Genomic DNA, 19339 nt, shown 5'->3' on the forward strand with positions numbered 1-19339 from the left:
CCTGGATTATTAGCTTTTTTATTAAACCTTCTAATTATCTCATGAATAGCATGATCATTTTGCATTTGGGGGTTTACTTTGGTTGAAGGTATTAACTTATTTTTTTTTTTTTCTCTTTTTTTTTTTTTTTTTTACGAACTTGTCAAGGTTGTATTGTTTTTTTATTTATTTTATTTTATTTTATTTTATTTTTTTTTTATTTTTTTAAATTTTATAGCTACTTTATTTATTTATTTATTTATTTATTTTTGGCCGTGTTGGGTCCCCGGTTCGTGCGAGGGCCCTCTCCAGCCGCGGCAAGCGGGGGCCACCCCCCATCGCGGTGCGGGGACCGCTCTTCATCGCGGTGCGCGGGCCCCCCACCACCGCGGCCCCTCCCGCCGCGGGGCACAGGCTCCAGACGCGCAGGCCCAGCAACCGTGGCCCACGGGCCCAGCCGCTCCGCGGCACGCGGGATCCCCCCAGACCAGGGCCCGAACCCGCGCCCCCCGCACCAGCAGGCAGACTCTCAACCACTGCGCCACCAGGGAAGCCCGAAGGTATTAACTTATTAAATGGAAACACTGAAATTATACCAAAAAACAAAACCACAAAAAGAGTTGGAGGAAATTCGTTTCAGCTCAGGGCACAGGCCTGGTTCGTCTCAAGGGGGTCCCATTCCCTTTACTGGGTGATTAGTTCGAGAGACAGCGGAGGTTGCAATTTGGGCCAATGAGACAGAAGAATTTTACTGCAGGCTGGAGCAAACGCTTTCTCTCCCGAGAGCCGTTACAGCCAGGCTTTCTCCCTCTCCTGCTTGACCTCAGTGAGGAGGCGTAGGGCCCCTCTGGCTGCTGCCGGTCAGCCACACCGGGGGGACCTGGCCTCGGGGTGCCGCCAACATCGGAGGACAGAGCAGAGGGAGGGAAGGGATCTGGGTCTTCAGGATTTCTGAGCGGCTGGGTAAACCCCTCCCGAAGCCTGTCCTTCCTGTGAAATTCCGAGGGGGAGCTAATGAACTTTCTTATTTTTTTTTAACATCTTTATTGGAGTATAATTGCTTTACAATGGTGTGTTAGTTTCTGCTGTATAACAAAGTGAATCAGCTATACATATACATACATCCCCATATCTCCTCTCTCTTGCATCTCCCTCCCACCCTCCCTATCCCACCCCTCTAGGTGGTCACAAAGCACTGAGCTGATCTCCCTGTGCTATGCGGCTGCTTCCCACTAGCTATCTATTTTACATTTGGTAGTGTATATATGTCCATGACACTCTCTCACTTCGTCCCAGCTTACCCTTCCCCCTCCCCATGTCCTCAAGTCCATTCTACGTCTGCGTCTTTATTCCTGTCCTCCCCCTAGGTTCTTCAGAACCATCTTTTTTTTAGATTCCATATATATGTGTTAGCATACGGTATTTGTTTTTCTCTTTCTGTGAATATTTACTTCACTCTGTATGACAGACTCTAGGTACATCCACCTCACTACAAATAACTCAGTTTCGTTCCATTTTATGGCTGAGTAATATTCCATTGTATATATGTGCCACATCTTCTTTATCCACTCATCTGTTGATGGACATTTAGGTTGCTTACATGTCGTGGCTATTGTAAATAGAGCTGCAATGAACATTGTGGTACATGACTCTTTTTGAATTATGATTTTCTCAGGGTATAAGCCTAGTAGTGGGATTGCTGGGTCATGTGGTAGTTCTATTTTTAGTTTCTTAAGGAACCTCCATACTGTTCTCCATAGTGGCTGTATCAATTTACATTCCCACCAACAGTGCAAGAGGGTTCCCTTTTCTCCACACCCTCTCCAGCATTTACTGTTTGTAGATTTTTTGATGATGGCCACTCTGACCGGTGTGAGGTGATACCTCATTGTAGTTTTGATTTGCATTTCTCTAATGATTAGTGATGTTGAGCATCCTTTCATGTGTTTGTTGGCAATCTGTATATCTTCTTTGGAGAAATGTCTATTTAGCTCTTCTGCCCATTTTTGGATTGGGTTGTTTGTTTTTTTGATATTGAGCCGCATGAGCTGCTTGTAAATTTTGGAGATTAATCCTTTGTCAGTTGCTTCGTTTGCAAATATTTTCTCCGATTCTGTGGGTTGTCTTTTCGTCTTGTTTATGTTTTCCTTTGCTGTGCAAAAGCTTTTAAGTTTTATTAGGTCCCATTTGTTTGTCTTTGTTTTTATTTCCATTTCTCTAGGAGGCGGGTCAAAAAGGGTCTTGCTGTGACGTATGTCATAGAGGAACTTCCTTATTTTTCAAACCAATTTTAGTCAGGGCGTTTCACATTTCACTGTGCCATTTCCAGAGCTTTCCACCCAGATTTCTAGCACCTGGTGCCTCCTACTGTCTCCACCAAAGGACTTGGTTAAGGTGTCTTGCCAGAGTCCACTCACGCAGCACATACCTGAGTGCCTACTCTGTTCACTAAAACCAGATTAATCTTTCTACCACAACACTCTTGTCCTGGGCCTAACCTGTTCAGAAACTTGCAGTGGCTTCCCCTGACTTTAAGAATGAAGTTCCGGGACTTCCCTGGTGGCGCAGTGGTTAAGAATCCGCCTGCCAATGCAGGGGACACGGGTTCGATCCCTGGTCTGGGAACATCCCACATGCCGCGGAGCAACTAGGCCCGTGAGCCACAACTACTGAGCCTGTGCTCTGGAGCCACGAGCCACAACTACTGAAGCCTGTGTGCCTAGAGCCCGCGCTCCGCAACAAGAGAAGCCACCACAATGAAAAGCCCGTGCACCGCAACGAAGAGTAGCCCCCGCTCGCCGCAACTAGAGAAAGCCTGTGCGCAGCAACGAAGACCCAACCTGAGTCGACCTGACCTTGTAGTCCACGCCCCCACTGAACCCTCCACTCTAGGAGGACTCAGCACCCCCCCCTTCTGAACACCCCATGATGCTCCGTCTCCGGAGCCTTTCCCTCACATCAAAATCTTTCCAGCCTCTCAGGCTGAGGATGGCCATGCCCCTTCCCACCCAGCCATGGAATTGTTTCTTGCTGGGTTTCGCTTTTCCACTTTACTCCCCCATAAGCATCATCCATTATATTAAGGAATTCATATGCTTTTTCCAATATACGTAACAAGTATTTTCCTTAACACTGCATTCCTGGGTTGGCCTGCTGAGTGTGTTTTAATAAGCAGTTTTTTTCACTAGGACCGTATGTATGCTTGTGCAGCCATTCATTAATTCATTCACTGATCACCTACTATGAACCAGTCACTACACTAGATCCTGGGGACATGACCAGGCCCCTGCCCTCTACTAACATGCAATCTAAAGGGAAAGACAGTTTGATTGCAATGCTATAGAGGCTATCATAGAGGGATGGGAGCTTGGTGTGGGGGGCAGTGACTAGCTCTGATTTCCCACTTAGAGAAGAGAGGGCAAGTACTCCAGGCAGACGGAACAGTGCTGCAAGGCCTGGAGCAGCAAAAACAAATGGCGATTTTGAGGCACAGTGTGAAAGTCCACGTAGCTAGGGTCTAGACCACAGCCCTTCTCAGACTTGAACGGGCATACAAATACCTGTGGGCTTGTTAAGACCAGATTCTGTTTCAGCAGGTCTGGAGTAGAACTGAAGTTCTGCATTTCTAGCCAGCTCCTATGAGTTGCAAGAGCTTACAGGACACTGGCCTGGGAGGACCAAGGCAGTTCCGGGTGGGTATCTTCTTCTGCTTTCATTCAAAAAAGACATGAACACTACTTGTGTAGAGTGAATATCTCCTAGAAAGAAAATAGGAAGTGCTTCACCTTTTTATTCCATAGGTATAACGATATACTTCTACATGGCTTGGGTTCCAGGACAGACCTAATCTTTAGCTTTGGCCTTTATATGTATCTCCTGCATCCCAAACTCCCACCATCGACTAGGAGACCGGTCATAGGGGAGGCGTCACGCACAGCAACTCGTGCTTCCCACACCCCCCTCACGGCTTCTTCGCCAAGCACGTGAGGAGCAGAGCTCCAGATACCCCACGCTACTAGCCAGTGATAGCGATGTGCCTTGTTACCCTTAACCTTCTGACAAGGGGTATCTTGAGTTGATCTATGTTGAATACAGTAAAGCCTCATTGGTTCAGGCTCTATTAACTTGAAATAGGTGATAATATGGGTAGTTAGTGTTTACTTCTCTAGTCATTTCTTCATAAACTGGACAAAGTTTTATCATGCAGTTGTGATTGTAAGAATGATCAAAGCGTTTAAAAACATTTCAAGTAAACACATGGCTTTAGAAACACCCATTTATATAATCATCCACTTTTTCTTTATGTAATCCACTTTCTTCTGTAATTTGTTCATTTCCTAAAAGGTTCTAATAGACAACACCACTGATTGGCTTCCAGGGCTGTAAACAACAACAATAATAGTGACAGCAAATATTTATTGAGAGCTATAGATTTTTTTTATACATTTGTAATGTGAAGAATCAAAAACTTTAAAACTTTTTTAAAAATTACATTATTGGATTTGGTCAAAATGCATCCATTACAAGAAGGTCCCTGTACTTGTGTACAAAATGACAAGTCTTGAGCTCTGCTGTGAAGCTCTACTGCAAGGGTTGAGTAGAAAACCGAAGAACACCCTCCCTCAGAGGACCCTAAGGCATTCGAAGAGCATCTAGAAAGACAAACTGCGTGGGGAAAAGAAAAACTATTTGCTTATTATAGATGGCTACATTTTAGCTTAGTTTGTGGCATTTGACTTGGATTTCCCACTTCCTTCCCCAATTTTCAGTAAATATAGTTTAAAAATTGAAATTTGAAAAGTAGAAACAAAATGGGAATTTTAAGCCATGTCTACCTATTTGCCAATCTGCATTTCCCCACAAAGGCATTTCTGTGATACTCCATCATATTAACCTGCAGAATATTTATAGAAAATCTTTGTGAAGTAATTTAATCCTTTGAGTTTATCATCACAAATGGTTTACTTGCTTATACGTCCAGGTGCACATGTTAAAATAAGTGAATCCCCTGGGGTTTTCAAGTGGATAAACAAAATACAGAAATAGATTTAAGTGACATCATTCTGGTAAACTACTAAGGTATTTTTACTTTTAATATAACTGTACTGACTTATACAGTAGAACCGTGTGCTCTTTCCTTACAGATCAATCATTTTTTATAGATGACTTTTCCTTTAGCTATAACATAATCAATTAATTCGTGATGGCCTCCAAACTGGTAAATCAAATGCTCCCATCTAGAAAGAAATCAAACATAAATGGATACAAGTCAAAATTATCACTCTGTCAATAAATGCTAATTTCAAAATACATTCTCTAAAAATTTGTTTACACTTAGTAGTTAATATTTGACCTTTTTAAAAAATGGTAGAGTACCATGATAATTAGTCTATGATAAATCCAATATTGTTTAATGATATTAAGTATTTGTTCTTAAAATATTTGATTCACATTAGAACAATGACTCTAGATCAGTGCTTCTCAAACTTTAGCATGTATCTTTTTCACCTAGAAGACTTTTTAAGACAGAGATGCTAGGCCCACTCCTGGAGTTTCTGGTTTGGTAGACTGTCCAAGAGGCCTGAGAATTTGCATTTCCAGCAAATTCTCAGAGGATGCCCTTGCTGCTGGAACTGCACTTTGAGAACCACTGTTCTGGACTAGGAGTTGGCAAACTGTGGTCTGTGGGCCAAATCTGGCCTGATGCTTGCTTTTTATTGTTCTTGAGCTAAGATCATTGTTTTTTTGTTTTTTTTTAAATTTATTTATTTTTTATTTATTTATTTTTGGCTGTGTTGGGTCTCCGTTTCTGTGCGAGGGCTTTCTCTAGTTGTGGCGAGTGGGGGCCACTCTTCATCACGGTGCGCGCGCGGGCCTCTCACCGTCGCAGCCTCTCCTGTTGCAGAGCACAGGCTCCAGACGCGCAGGCTCAGTAGTTGTGGCTCACGGGCCCAGTTGCCCCGCGGCATGTGGGATCCTCCTGGACCAGGGCTCGAACCCGTGTCCCCTGCATCGGCAGGCGGATTCCCAACCACTGCGCCACCAGGGAAGCCCCAAGCTAAGATAGTTTTGTTTGGGGTTTTCTAAATTATGACTTAAAATGAAAAACAAAGACAATAATATTCTGTGACATAAAAATTATATAAAATTCAAATTTCAATGTCCATAAATAAAGTGTTATTGGAACAGTAAAAAAAAAAATTTGCTTCAGTTAAATGATGCATGAATGGTAACATCAGCATCACTTTCGATAGAGACAATGGCTTATGACCCTCGAGAGTAGAATTATGGAGCCATTCTCTTCTGTGGAACATGAGGTCCAAGGCCTGGCAGAGGCTTGCTAGGGTCCAGACACCATAGGATTCACAACTTTAAGATTTAGAACAATAACACTCAACTTGTTACACTGGAGACCCAGGAGGCAGCAGGCTGTGAGTGAGTAATACAAAACAAGAGGCAGGAAAACTGAAGCAAGGCTTTTGGGATCCAGCAGGAATGAGAAGTCAGAGAGGTAATGAATCAGCACCAGGATGACAAGCCAGAGTTGGGACCTGCGTGGCCCAACACACGCAGAAAAGGTCAGAATCCAAGAAGAAAAACAAACACAGGCCAGAGGGCACAAGTCCAAAGTCCAGGTAAACAGAGCAGAAACCTGGAGATCTATGAAAGATATAAGATGGATGAAGAGACCAGAAAAGTTGGTCTACCCTGCAGTTTAGGACCTGGAGGGAGACTTTTTGCTTAGAAAGGGGTGACACTGAGGACACTGAGAAGACTGGGTAGCTGCTGAGCTTATACAGAGCCTGACAGTAATAATCAGTGGAAAAGGGATTTAAACCAAGTCTCCATATTACAGTGGGTGTACAATAAAATGGCTCAGCTGGGAGAACACTCACCTGGATGAATTGATGATAATGAGATCTCCCTGTTTTCCTACTTCCAAAGATCCATGAGTGTGAGACTTTCCCAGGGCATAAGCGGCATTGATGGTGGCAGCAGCCAAGGCCTCGGGCATGGACATTCTCATGTTCACACAGGCCAGATGCATGACCATCGGCTAAGATGGGAAAAGAAAAGCATTGGAGAAAAGCAACAAAACAGCAGCTGCCACCTAGGACATTTCTCAACACAGCACAACAAATAATGATAGTTAAATGTATAAGTGGAGCTGACTAAATTAGTATGAGAAAAGTGAAATTTACATTTACACGTAAAGATTCTTATGCTTTGGGAAAGATTCGTTTATTATAGAGATTACTTACCCACCCACCCCCTATATGTATTTAATATTTATTTATTACTTTTCAAGGCCACTTACTGTGTAAGATGAAGCTCACCTCCACACTTACTTACTAAAACTTACTAAACTTCTTGGAGCTTATGCAATTCTGAGAGGGGAAATAGGTTACTGTAAAACCACAATGCCCAAAGGCTGCATCAAAGCATAGTATCAATAGAACCTTCTCTCTCCTCTCTCAGCCTGGAGGCATTCAAGTGGCACAGAAATATCCAATTACACTGCTGTCCACACTCTTTTCTTGTTCCACAGGAAAATCTTTTCAGATCTTTGAAACATTTTAACAGTTAGTGAAATATTTTTAAATTATTTATATGTTTGGTAGAAGTTTCATAGACTATGAAAGGCACATTAAAAGTAATTACCATTGAAAAACAATACGCATTAGGGTTGAAATCACTGCCCAGAGCGACTATTACCCCTTCATCTAACATTTTCCTGGCTCGAGGTTGCTTCAGTCTAAGGAGAGGGAAAAAAATGATGTCAGTCTCTAGAAGTGGAACTTTTGAAGAACAGATGTTCAGAGTTGAAGCAGACTTAAGATATCCAACCCCTTCGTGTTCTGGAAGAAGAAACAGAAACTCAAGATTAAGTGATTAGAGGTGGCGTCCAGCAGAACCCCAGGAATCCTGATTTTTATCATCCTGCTTTTGAAATCACTTGGCTATAGCTAACTTTTTAAATTTGGGATTATCATGACAATCTTTATATATATTCAGAGATTCTTGCGAAGGGAGAAAACTTAAAATTGTTTTCAAATGTAATAAACTTTTTTTGATTCCCAAATATAAACAATGAGGTTTAAATAATGCTTTCTAAATTAACATTTTGCAATTTTTTGTTCGTATCTCTCCCTCTCCTTTTTTGGGGGGGAGAGGGGGTCTCAAAATTATAGGTCCTTCAAATTTCTGAAGGCCCAAGAAACTAATATGTAAAATATTTGTGCTCCTTCCTGGATGGGTATCTCCCTGACCTCCTTGCAAGCTTTTTAAAGTAACTGCTCTAAGAGGAAGTTCAAAGGCCTATCTACTATCACCAGGCTTTACTGGAACAAACCGTTAATATTCCTGGCAGGTTGGGCTTTCTCAGACAGGTATTCTAAGGGGGCCTGGGCTCATTCTAGGGAGGCATCGTGGAGCTGTTAGAAACTATGCCAGTGTTTGTTCAAGTCTCATAATGTTGGGGAAGGTGGGTGAACAAAATCATTTGTGCTAAGAGTCTGTAGGTTTATAGGCAAGATTGAGGCTTATTGGAGAGAGGGGCTCAGAGGAGCCTGAATAAAGTTTGGTCAAGGAGAGACCTCCGCTGGGAAGCCTTCCCAGTCACCTTGTTGGCCCTCATTTCCTCTGGCTTCCCCAGCACCCCACACGCCTCCATTTTAGAGACAATAGCTATTGTTTCATGACAATAATAGTGGACTGGTGCTCAGCCATTATGAACCTGTACTGCCCAGGAGTTGTCTTTAGAAAAAGCTCCTGAGGGTAACCCTGACCCCTCCTTTGAGACCCTACTCTAGCCTTCAGTTCAATTTGATTGATCGGTTGGTTGTAAAGTATTGAGACTACTACAGCTGCCCCTCTGCTGGAAAGTCCAGCAGGGGCTAAGGATCACTGAAAGGATGATTTCTTTTTCTTATAATTTGTCCCAGCACCCAGTCCTGCCTCTGGTTAATTAATATTTTTGATTGAATGAATGAATGATACTGTTATATTCTAGGAGTGTACTAAATATGGCAAAGAATAGAATAACTTTGGGCTTCCCTGGTGGCGCAGTGGTTGGGAGTCTGCCTGCCAATGCAGGGGACATGGGTTCGGGCCCTGGTCTGGGAGGATCCCACGTGCCGTGGAGCGGCTGGGCCCGTGGGCCACAATTACTGAGCCTGCGTGTCTGGAGCCTGTGCTCCGCAACAAGAGAGGCCGCGATGGTGAGGGGCCTGCGCACCTCGATGAAGAGTGGCCCCCGCTTGCCGCAACTAGAGAAAGCCCTCGCGCAGAAACGAAGACCCAACACAGCCATAAATAAATAAAAATAAATAAAAATTAAAAAAACAAAACAAAACACAGAGGCCCCCATCACTGCTCATGAAACCATTGTTTTAAAAAAAAAAAAGAATAACTTTATAGCTGTGCTCAGAATAGGTTTTATTTATGTTTTATACAAAGTCCACCTAAGTTTGGCATTCGAGGCTCCCCACAAGCTGAGCCCACACTTCTTTCAGGGCCTCCTTTCTCATCCCTGCCCTACCCAATACTGCCCTCAAACCACTGGGGTTTTCTATTTGTACATTTCTGAGTCTGCCGTTCTCCTTGCCTAGAATATCCACCCCTCCCTGAAATGCATTCATATTCCCAGGCCCAGCTCACATCTCGCCCACCCATGCTCACTTTCCCTGGCCACTCAGCCAGAAGTGATTATCCTTTTCATTACCTCTATAGGTCTTACTGTCTATTCATTTATCATGTTTCATATGCTTAGACTGCAAATTCCGTGAAGGACCATGTGTGTCTTATTCACCATTGTGTCTCTAGTACCAGCACAGTGCCTAGTATTAATAGCTGATCGATTATGTTTTGTTAAAGGAATTCTTTAATTTTTTATTATTGTGTTTGCATTGCACTTCAGTTTTATTTTCTCCTCAAAATACAGGGACTTCTTGGCAGCCTCAATGAAAAGCATATGGTATCTAACACACGGAGATCAATAAAACTTGCCTGGTCATTAATTCAGCCAGTCATTCTAAAACCATCCCATTAGTGAAAACTCTGTGCCACGTACTAAAGCCTCAGAGTCATCCTTGAGTCGTTTCTCACAGGCCACATCCAACCCACCAGAAAATCTTGTTGGCTCCCCCTTAAAACTATATCCAGAATCCAACTCATTTTTATATCCCTCTGCTACCATCTTGGATCCAAGTCACCATCATTGCTTGCTAGGATATTTGTTAAGACCATCCTAACTGGCTTTCCTGCTCCTACCCTCAAGCCCCTTAAAATATATTCTCTTCCTAGCAGCCAGAGGGATTTTTTAGAAAAATAAGTTAGATCATGTCGCTGTGCTTTTAACCACTCTCAGTGGCTTCCCGTGGGCTTCCTGTATGCACCATGAACTCAGCCCTTCAAGAACTGCCCCTCTTTCTGGCCTCGTCTCCTATCTCTCCCTGCCTGGCTTGTGCCTCTCTGGCCTCACTCTTGTTGTTCCTCAAATACTCTCAGTGCATTTCTACCACTGCGCTCACCGTCCATCCACTCAGAACACTCTTCTAGTTATCCCGGCTCCTTCCCCCAGATATGGCTTGCTCCCTCACTTCCTGGAGGTCTCTGCCCAAATGTCCCCTCCTCCGAAAGCCTTCCCTGACCACCCTAAAAACACAGCACCCTCCCCTCAAACACTCTATCCTCTCGCCTCACTTGGATTGTTTTCACAGCACCAAGCATCACCTGACATTTTCTGTGTTCATTGGTCGGTTTGCGCATTGCCTGTCTCTCCCCATTAGAATGTAAGCCCCCTGAGGACAAGACTCTATTTTACTTGTGGCTGGATCCACAGTGCCTAGAACAGTGCCTGACAAGTAGTGGGCCCCCAACACACGTGTTGAATACAGAAATTAATCAAGGATTGGGGGTACAGAGGTGACACTTGCCCTTGAAGCATTCCCAGTCTACGACAGGCAGTTTCCAGGACCACTTAAAATAGTGTTTCTCTGCTAGGACAATGTGTGAGAGAGGTGGGTGAAGCAGAGATACAGAGTGAGGAAAGGGTAGACGTTAAAATTTCCCTGCCGGTCACTCTGATGGCCTCCCCTCCCTTTCCCGAACTACTCAAGGAGGAAAAATATATGTATGTACAAGGCAGTAAAATTATAAAGGGGGCTCCAGATAAACTAAGGTGAATGTGTCCTGAATAAATTTAAATATTATACACAAAGATGCATAAAATAATGATTAAAAGAAGCCCTTGAGTGGCATAAGGCAATGGTTATTCTGGAAATGAGAGTCAAGGGAGTTCAGGGCGCAGCTGGGAAACCTGCAGGTTCCTCCTGATGGAGAGATCAGAGAAATACAGAAACAGAGAAGCCAGGGAAGAGCGTGGCCTTCTCTTTGGTTGCCCCTGTCATCCAAACAGGATGCTAAACCCATCTTGTGGTGATGGCACGTGGCAGCTGCCACTGGCATAGGGACAAAGTTCAGACTTTTAATGCTGAACTGCCCTCCAGCACCACAAGTCTCAGATTTTTGCTCTGTCTTAAGAGATTCAAGGTGAGTTAAAGGAATCCTTTTGTTTTGTAAAAACTTATTCCTTGGGTGGTGGAAAATTAACCAGATTAAGTCTTGATGACTCTGATGACTATTGAGATTTGCAAGAAAAGCAGCTGATCATACTGAGAATGGTTATTGATGGATATTTCCTGATGGTAACCTACATTATGTCTACTCTTTAAGAGAACAGTAATAAGAGAAATGTATAATATTTTATATATATGTGTATAAAATCATAATAAATTTGAAAAAAGCACTGTAATATTCCTTTCTTCTCCCTTATAAAAGTTACTTGAACCTGTTTTTCCAATCCCTCAGGCAGAGTTTCTCAATCGTAGCACAATTAATGTCTTGGACTGGATGATTCTTTGTTGTAGGAGGTTTTTCCCTGCACTGTGGGATGTTTAGCATCATCTCTGTCCTCTACCCACTAGATGCCAGTGACACCTCCCAGTTGTGACAACCAAAAATGTCTCCAGATACTGTCAAATATCCCCTGAGGAGCAAAAGCACTCCAAGTTTGAGAACCACTGTCCTAAGGCCATAACTGCGGAATCATGCCCCTCCCCACAAAAAACCATGTATCACAACCGCAGAGAAAGCACCCAGTCCTAAGAGGAAATCAACTGCCTCTTGAATGCTGGACCTTCTGACCACAAATTCGGTGGCTGTCATGGAAGTGGTTCAATGAGTCAGGAGACCTCAGGTCTCATATTTGAACTGGAGCAATGGCCGTGATAAAAGATGGACTACATGGGCTCAATCCATTGAGGGCACACAGCCAAAGCCCCGGGGAGATGCCACAAAATATACTTAGACATCTCCTCTTTCCTCCCACTCCCGGGGTTTATGAGGATTATGGTCCCCACTTATATCCTCTTAGAAAGCAGCTCATTCAGATTCAGAATACTGTGAAATATCCCTAATATCTTATGCATGTTTTTTAAAGTATAAAGCCTATATCACTATTTTCTAATTATAAAAGTAATGCATATTCCTTTTTAATTGGAAAATTCCAAAAATGAGGAAGAAAGAAAAAGAAAGCGCCACTCTCCCCAGTAATCCCACCACTCAAACACAATTTGGGTCTAAGCTCCTTCCTCGGGGTAATTCATTACAAATATCATACCAGTATTAGCATCTTCCATGAGCTAAGTTTTCCTGATCTGCATTTTTAAGGGATTTGTAAGGGTGATGAATATTTGGGCATCTTGGAAGTCTGTGTCTCCACAGCTTATACTTGCAGCTCTCATGTTGCGGGGAGAAACCACCTCACCTCAGCATGTAGGCCGTGGTGGGCAGGAGGACAGCAGAGCACCTGGCCGCTGCCATGGCAGCAATGCCTTCATCACTCACTTCTTCCAGGTGACTGATTGCCTTGGCTCCCAGTTCCACCCCGAGCTAAGCAGAATGGGCAGAGAGACAGAGAGAAGTTTCACCAACAGCAACAACAAATCGATAACATGCCAGCAAATGGTTTTTCCTGCAAAAACAAACAGCACTCTATTATTTTCTTGCCAACTACCTCTCAAGAGCACAAGCTCGGTGATCTGAAGTGGGCAGTGTTGTGAAGTGGATCCAGAGATATTTAGGAGGAGAATTGGGAGGACTTGCTGGTTAGCTGAAATGCAGTAGGTGAGGGGGAGGGAGGAGTCAAAATGATATCCAGGGTCTCAACTTAGGCAACAGATGGATAATGGCATCATTCACTGGGGCAGGAAACACAGGCAAGATTTGGACGTGATATTAAGAGATCATATTGGACGTGTGGTGGTCGAGACACATGTAGAGTATCTACATCTGTATTTATGCCCCAAGGGCAGTTGCTTATGTAGCTCCAGGGCTTAGAGTAAAGAGCTAGACCCCCAACTACAGGGATTTTGTGCATCTCACTGCTGAATTCTCAGTGCCTAGGAGAGTGCCTGGCACACAGCAGATACTCAAATATTTGTAGAAAGCATGAATAAATTAATCTGGAAAAGACATATAGATTTGAAAATCATCCTGTGGCTATTAATGGTATGCTCCACTAAAAGTCCTCTGGATTGTGCCACAGAAAGACCCTAGAAGCTACATGTGGAATTAACAGACTGAGCTAGGGTGGCTTTGGGTGCCAATCAAAATAGGTTGTGAATTTAGTAAATGAGATCACAAAGGTACTTCTTTTTTCTGCTAGTATCACCAGAAGGAAATAATAAAAATAAATGATCAGCAAAAAAGTCTGGGATTCCAAGGCTCAACCGCACCAACCTGCACATATTTCAAACAAATTTCCCCATTCTCTATCTTTTCAGAAGGTTACTCCTTCCTTTGCACAAACTCATTAAGTTCTCCACAGCACGAGTGTTGACAAAGGAAAAGCAAAAGGTCACCCATACCTCAGCAGCCTTCATTGGGTGGAGTTCATCCCCATGGAAGTTAATCTGTAACCCTATATCTTTCCCACTTTGAAGAATCCTTCTGGTGGAATCGAGATCAAAGACGCCCTTCTCACAGAACACATCTATATTGTCAACGTGTATTTCCCCATTTCTGCCAAGTTCCTTCAGCTTTGGGAGGTGGTTATTGATGATGTCATCAGCGGCTTCAGTAGCAGTCTTTCCTCTGAGGGAAGAAGAAAGTGAGATTACCGTGGGCAAGTTTGTTTTTTTTTTTTTTTAAATTGGAGAAAGGGTTTTTTTGGCACTTGGAGAACCTGAGAAATTGTAGGTAAATGACCCCAAGCCTCAGAAAGGTAAAGAGAAGATCAAAGCTATAACTCAGGACTCTTAGCAATCAGGATGAGCCTACATAGCAGAGGTATTGATAAGACTTCTGTACACACTGACCCTACAGGCAGAGACTCAGATGGTTCATCCATTCTGGCACATCTGGGCTGCCTCTGGGAATGCCTGGCTGAAAAACTGAATCTTCTTGTCAAGGACACATAGAGGACATCCTGGATGATTCCCTGACAACCCAACCGTGAGCCCCTTACCTGGGCCAAGCTATTACCCTGACTTTTTCTTCCTCCACACTGTTTCTAGAAGCATCTGCCTAAGGCTTTCTGTCTCATCAGACATAGGGGAAGAAGATAGTAGGAGGCCCTGAAATTCTTTCTAAGATTCTGGGGTAGTTATATATGAGAAAGGTCTGGGCTTTTGAAGTCAGACACAGAGCTGCGCCACTTGCTAGCCGTATAACTTTGGACACATGATGTAGACGTCATTTGGTATCCTCTGGGCCTCAGGCTTTATCTTCGGGGATCAAGATCAGACCTCAGAGGCTCACTGGCAGATGGAGAAATTTTCTGTAAAACTTCAGCCTTGTATTTGGCACACAGAAGGCTCTCAGCAAAAACCATCTGGGTGGGTAGACAGAGGTGGACTCTGAGGAGACAGGTACTTATATATGCTGTTTCTAATTCTCGAGACAACCATATAGGATAAGGGTGTTATTTAGCTGATTTACAGATAAGCAATTCATGTTCAGAAGAGTTAAGTGATCAAAACTTAACTCAGAATCACCCAGCTGGAAGTAGTTAAGCTAGACTCGAACCCAGGTCTGGTGTCCCTCCAAAGCCTGAGACTTTTCTGCCATGTCACATTGTCTTTCCTACTAAAAAAAAAAAAAAACAGACTATAATAGACAGGATATCCCAAAAGTCTTAGTGCAGTTTCAAGCCATAATAATTTCAGAAGTATAAATGCTAAAAACATACAAGAAACATCACTGGAAATATTAAGTATTTATATTTCTTTTCTACTTAGTTCTGTAAATTTTTCATAACAATTTCAATGTTAATTTTTTTAGTTCCTTTGATTAAAGATGGTAAATGAAATATTAACATTAAAATTTTATTTGTCAAAGTTCACAGAAATAAATGTAAACATTTTTTAAATGATTTAATTATTAATATGATTTAATTAAATGGGCTATTTATGTGATTAAACCATTTTTGTAAGCCTGCAGCATTTATTATCTAAGTTAGTTATCACAACTTAAAACTGCACTAAGACTTTGGAGACACCCTGTGAATTTTCAAGTCCTGGATTTCTTTTGGATCATTTGGTTCTGGGACTGCAGGCCTTCTGATCTAGTAATTCCGGGACGGATGAGATGCAGAAGCAGAAGGGGAGAGAATTCTCTATAGCAAATCCATACAGGAGGAACCTTTTAGATAAAGAGGAAAGCTGAAAAAAACATTTACAGCAATAAAACAAAAATGTTTGCTGCTAAACAAGCAAACAGATGAACAAAAATAAAAACCTCCCTAAATCATCTTGACTTCAAGATTTGATCTACCTCCCATGGGGTGTTACTCAATTCCTGAAGTGCCTTTGTGCTCCCTGTCATGGGAAACTATTTAAATTAATATCTGTCATTTTAAAGGACCTATCAGGGGAATTTCTTTTTGTTAACCAAGAGTTTTGAACACCTCCTCTTCCTTCACTATTAAGGGACTTGCAAACGGATGGGTCTGGTGGGGCCCATCTTCCTAAACCCACGTGTGTGAGATGCCTGAAGGTTAGAATCAGAGCACCTTTCCAAAGGCTCTACTGGTCCCTCTGCAAGAGCTAATGTGCTGGTGCACCTTCACTGAGTTAAACCCCGGTTAAACCCCGGTCCCTTCGGCTGACGTTACTTTGGCACCGAGTGAGCCCCGCAGTAAGTGGCTGAGATGCCGATGTCCAGCTCCCGCCGGGCGCGCTCAATCACGCGTAGCATCTTGAGCTCCGTCTCCAGGTTGAGGCCGTATCCGCTCTTGCATTCCGCCAGCGTCGTCCCCGCCCTCATCATGCACCCAAGCCGCTGCCGGAAGGAGCTGAACAGCGCCTCCTCCGAGGCCTGGCGCGTGCGCTCCACCGTGAAGTTGATCCCTCCTCCAGCCTGGTGGATATCCATGTATGTGGCTCCTGCCAACTGAACACACGGTTCACCCTTAGGTCTGCAAAACGCAGGGAGGTTGCAGGCAGGTCTACAGAACCTACGTACAGGGGTGATATTCGACATGACTGACAATCGACATGGCACAGGCACCAACCGATCAGGAAGGATGGTGGGGCACACAGCTCTGGAAGTCCCTACTCTGCCAGGGTGGTGGGGAGTTGCAGGGGTCAGAGGTGTTTCAGGAAGGGACTGGGGTGGCAGAAATGGGAGATGTGGGGAGGACTTGGGGCCTTAGGCTAGCGACAGTTTACCAACAGGCACAAAAGTATTTCGGTATTTTAACAACCCAGCCAGTCCTGGTGTGTACCAGCTAGTCTCAGTACCTATGAGAAAGCAAAGCTTAGGCGATTAGGGGCCTCACTGTGGTTATTCAAGTCCCCACTAGGAGACCCAGAGCATTTCCACCCCTCAGTATTTGGCCACCTAGAGTTTCGGGCCTGACCTCTGTCACTCAAGCAAATAAAGAGGCTCTTTCTGGGATCCCACTGGACCCCTGTTACTCTGGGCAGCAGGGAGTGTGTGGTGCAAACAAAGTGTGCCGGCCTGGGGGGCTCCCTTAGTCACACCCTTCCCTTCTGTTCTTAATTCTGTCACGTTCAAGTTATTGCAAACTCGAGCTTTTAAGGAAAGTTTCAATGGTTTTATAATAAATGATCTTCGTTCATTTCGTGTTAAAAAAAAAACAAAAACCTGATGGGTTGGGCCCTTTTTGCATCACTTTCTGCATCATAGAATGAGAGAATTGGACCGTAAATCTCTGAGGTTGATTTTTGGCTCTGAAATTCAATGATTTAATAAAGCCTTAAAAATAGTTCTAGATTGTTGAGAAAGGTAGACAGTTTTTGAATAAATTTTTTCTTTTTCTGAAATAATCCAATTTAGCTGTTAGGCTGCACAGGTTTTTAAAAAACAGTGTGAAGAAAAGACATGGAGGGAACAACCTGAAAAGGCTACGTACTGTAGGATTCCAACTCTATGACATTCTGGAAAAGGCAAAACTATGGAGACAGTAGAAAGATCAGTGGTTGCCAGGGTCTCGGGGGAGAGGGGGATGAATAGGCAGAGCAGAGAGGATTTTTGGGGCAGTAAAATTACTCTGTATGATACTACAATGGTGGGGGCATGTCATTATACATTTGCCCAAACCTAAAGGATGCACAACACCAAGAGTCAACAGTAATGGAAGCTATGAACTCTGGGTGATAATGATGTGTCAGTGTAGGTTCATCCATGGTAACAAATGTACCACTCTGGTCAGGGATGTTGAAAATGGAAAAGGCTGTACTTTGGACAGGGGGCAGGGAGCAGTGGTATATGGGAAATCTCTATAGCTTTCATTCAATTGTTCTGTGAACCTAAAACTGCTCTAAAAAATAAAGTCTACTAAAAACAAGGAAATAAACAATGTGAAAATGGCTCAAACCAGGGATTTGAGGGTTGACTGCAGCTAATTAATGACTGACAAAGACTACAATTTATGTTTCTTAATAAGTCTCATTTTTCTGGAAAAACAGTGGGAACAATGTAAGACATTTTATTTTTGTGATTAATAATATGTTTTTCCAAGTTTGACCCCAATGAATGGTGATTTTCAAACTGTTTCCTGGAGTCCCTTCAAAGGCTACCAAGGGATGGAATGAGGAAAAGAAAAGAGAGGAGAAATTAGTGAGCAAAGCAGGTCACCTCTATTTTAAAAGGAGGTTTCGGCAGCTAAAACATCTTGAAAACTATTATACTTGAAATGACTGATAGCCCTGGGCACAGTATAAAGATTTGGTACCAAGCTATAAATTGGTTAATTTTGTTGTAATTTATTTCCATAGTCCAAGCCAGTAAAAATATCCGTTAAAAAGACATGTAGACATTTGTTGTAAAGCCTAACAGCCTACAAACTCTAGAAAAACACGTCTATATTTGTGCTTTATTTTGATTTGCCATTGTTTATTGCAGTTACCTTCATCGCAAACTCATGAACTCTTTCACCAGCCCATACTGGATGTGTGTGTGCATCCACTAAACCTGTAATCAATAAATCAAATCACGTTTAAAGTTAAGAAACAGAAAGCACTTAGACAGCAGGCAGACTCTACTATACGGTTCTTAGGAAAGCATGATGGTGGTCAGCCATCTTGGAGGAGGGTGGAGAAGGGAGAATTTGTCTGGGTGGTTCCCAGAAGACTCCCTGCATGGTTGGTCTAGAAGGCTCTAATGGAGGAGTGTGACTCAACATGATGAAAATATCCCCTAAAGAAATACAGCTCCTTTTGCCCAATAAATCCATGCTCACCAAGCAACCTTTTAAAACAGGATGTCAAATCTATTAGCTGAGCAAAACCAAGGACTATATGACCAAGGAAGAATCTGGGTGTGAAAAAGAATAACACTATCCCTACACTCAACTTTGAGCAGGAAAAGTATAAAAGCAGAAAGATGAATCTTTCTTTAAGAAAGAAAAATATTTTAATTCAAGAGAAACTATAAAATGGTCACTTGAAACTTTTGTTTATCCCGGTACAATTTGGTAAAGTCTGTCCTTCCAGAACATTCAAAGTGCCTTATGGATTAAATGGCTCATTAGTGGTTCTGATCGGAGTAAAATCAAAAGTCCCTACCATATATTCTCTACCATATTCTGCTGTTTCTCATGAGGTTTCACCCTGACTTTCTCTCCTGACCCCCAAGGGCCAGATAGTAGAAGCTCTGTCAGATGCACACAGCACGCAAGTATAAATCCTAGCCTCTGTGTTTGCACAGAACTCAAAATTTGTGAAATTTGTTTCAGAGGATGACATAAAGCCATAAAACATAGAAAATGTAGGAGATGATGGCTAATAAACTGATTCTGTTATCAATCACTAAAGATACAAATGAACTTCAG

General features: G+C 43.0%; 1 protein-coding gene across 5 annotated transcripts in view; it reads right to left on the reverse strand.

The window, feature by feature from the left end:
* The window catches only part of AMDHD1 (amidohydrolase domain containing 1), a 31594-nt gene that overhangs the window by 1702 nt on the left and 10553 nt on the right, over positions 1 to 19339 (reverse strand). For 2 of the 5 annotated variants that reach the window (XM_057555883.1, XM_057555882.1), the window contains exons 3-8: positions 16157 to 16434; positions 13911 to 14136; positions 12809 to 12933; positions 7642 to 7735; positions 6876 to 7036; positions 5224 to 6073 (exon numbers count right to left, since the gene is read on the reverse strand). In XM_057555883.1, coding sequence (XP_057411866.1) covers positions 5923 to 6073; positions 6876 to 7036; positions 7642 to 7735; positions 12809 to 12933; positions 13911 to 14136; positions 16157 to 16434 — 1035 coding nt within the window. In that variant the 3' untranslated portion in view covers positions 5224 to 5922. The other 3 variants (XM_007165861.3, XM_057555881.1, XM_007165862.3) reach the window with 3 other exon arrangements.

This window comes from Balaenoptera acutorostrata, chromosome 11, assembly GCF_949987535.1.
Source record: "Balaenoptera acutorostrata chromosome 11, mBalAcu1.1, whole genome shotgun sequence".
In the NCBI taxonomy this organism is placed as follows: domain Eukaryota; kingdom Metazoa; phylum Chordata; class Mammalia; order Artiodactyla; family Balaenopteridae; genus Balaenoptera; species Balaenoptera acutorostrata.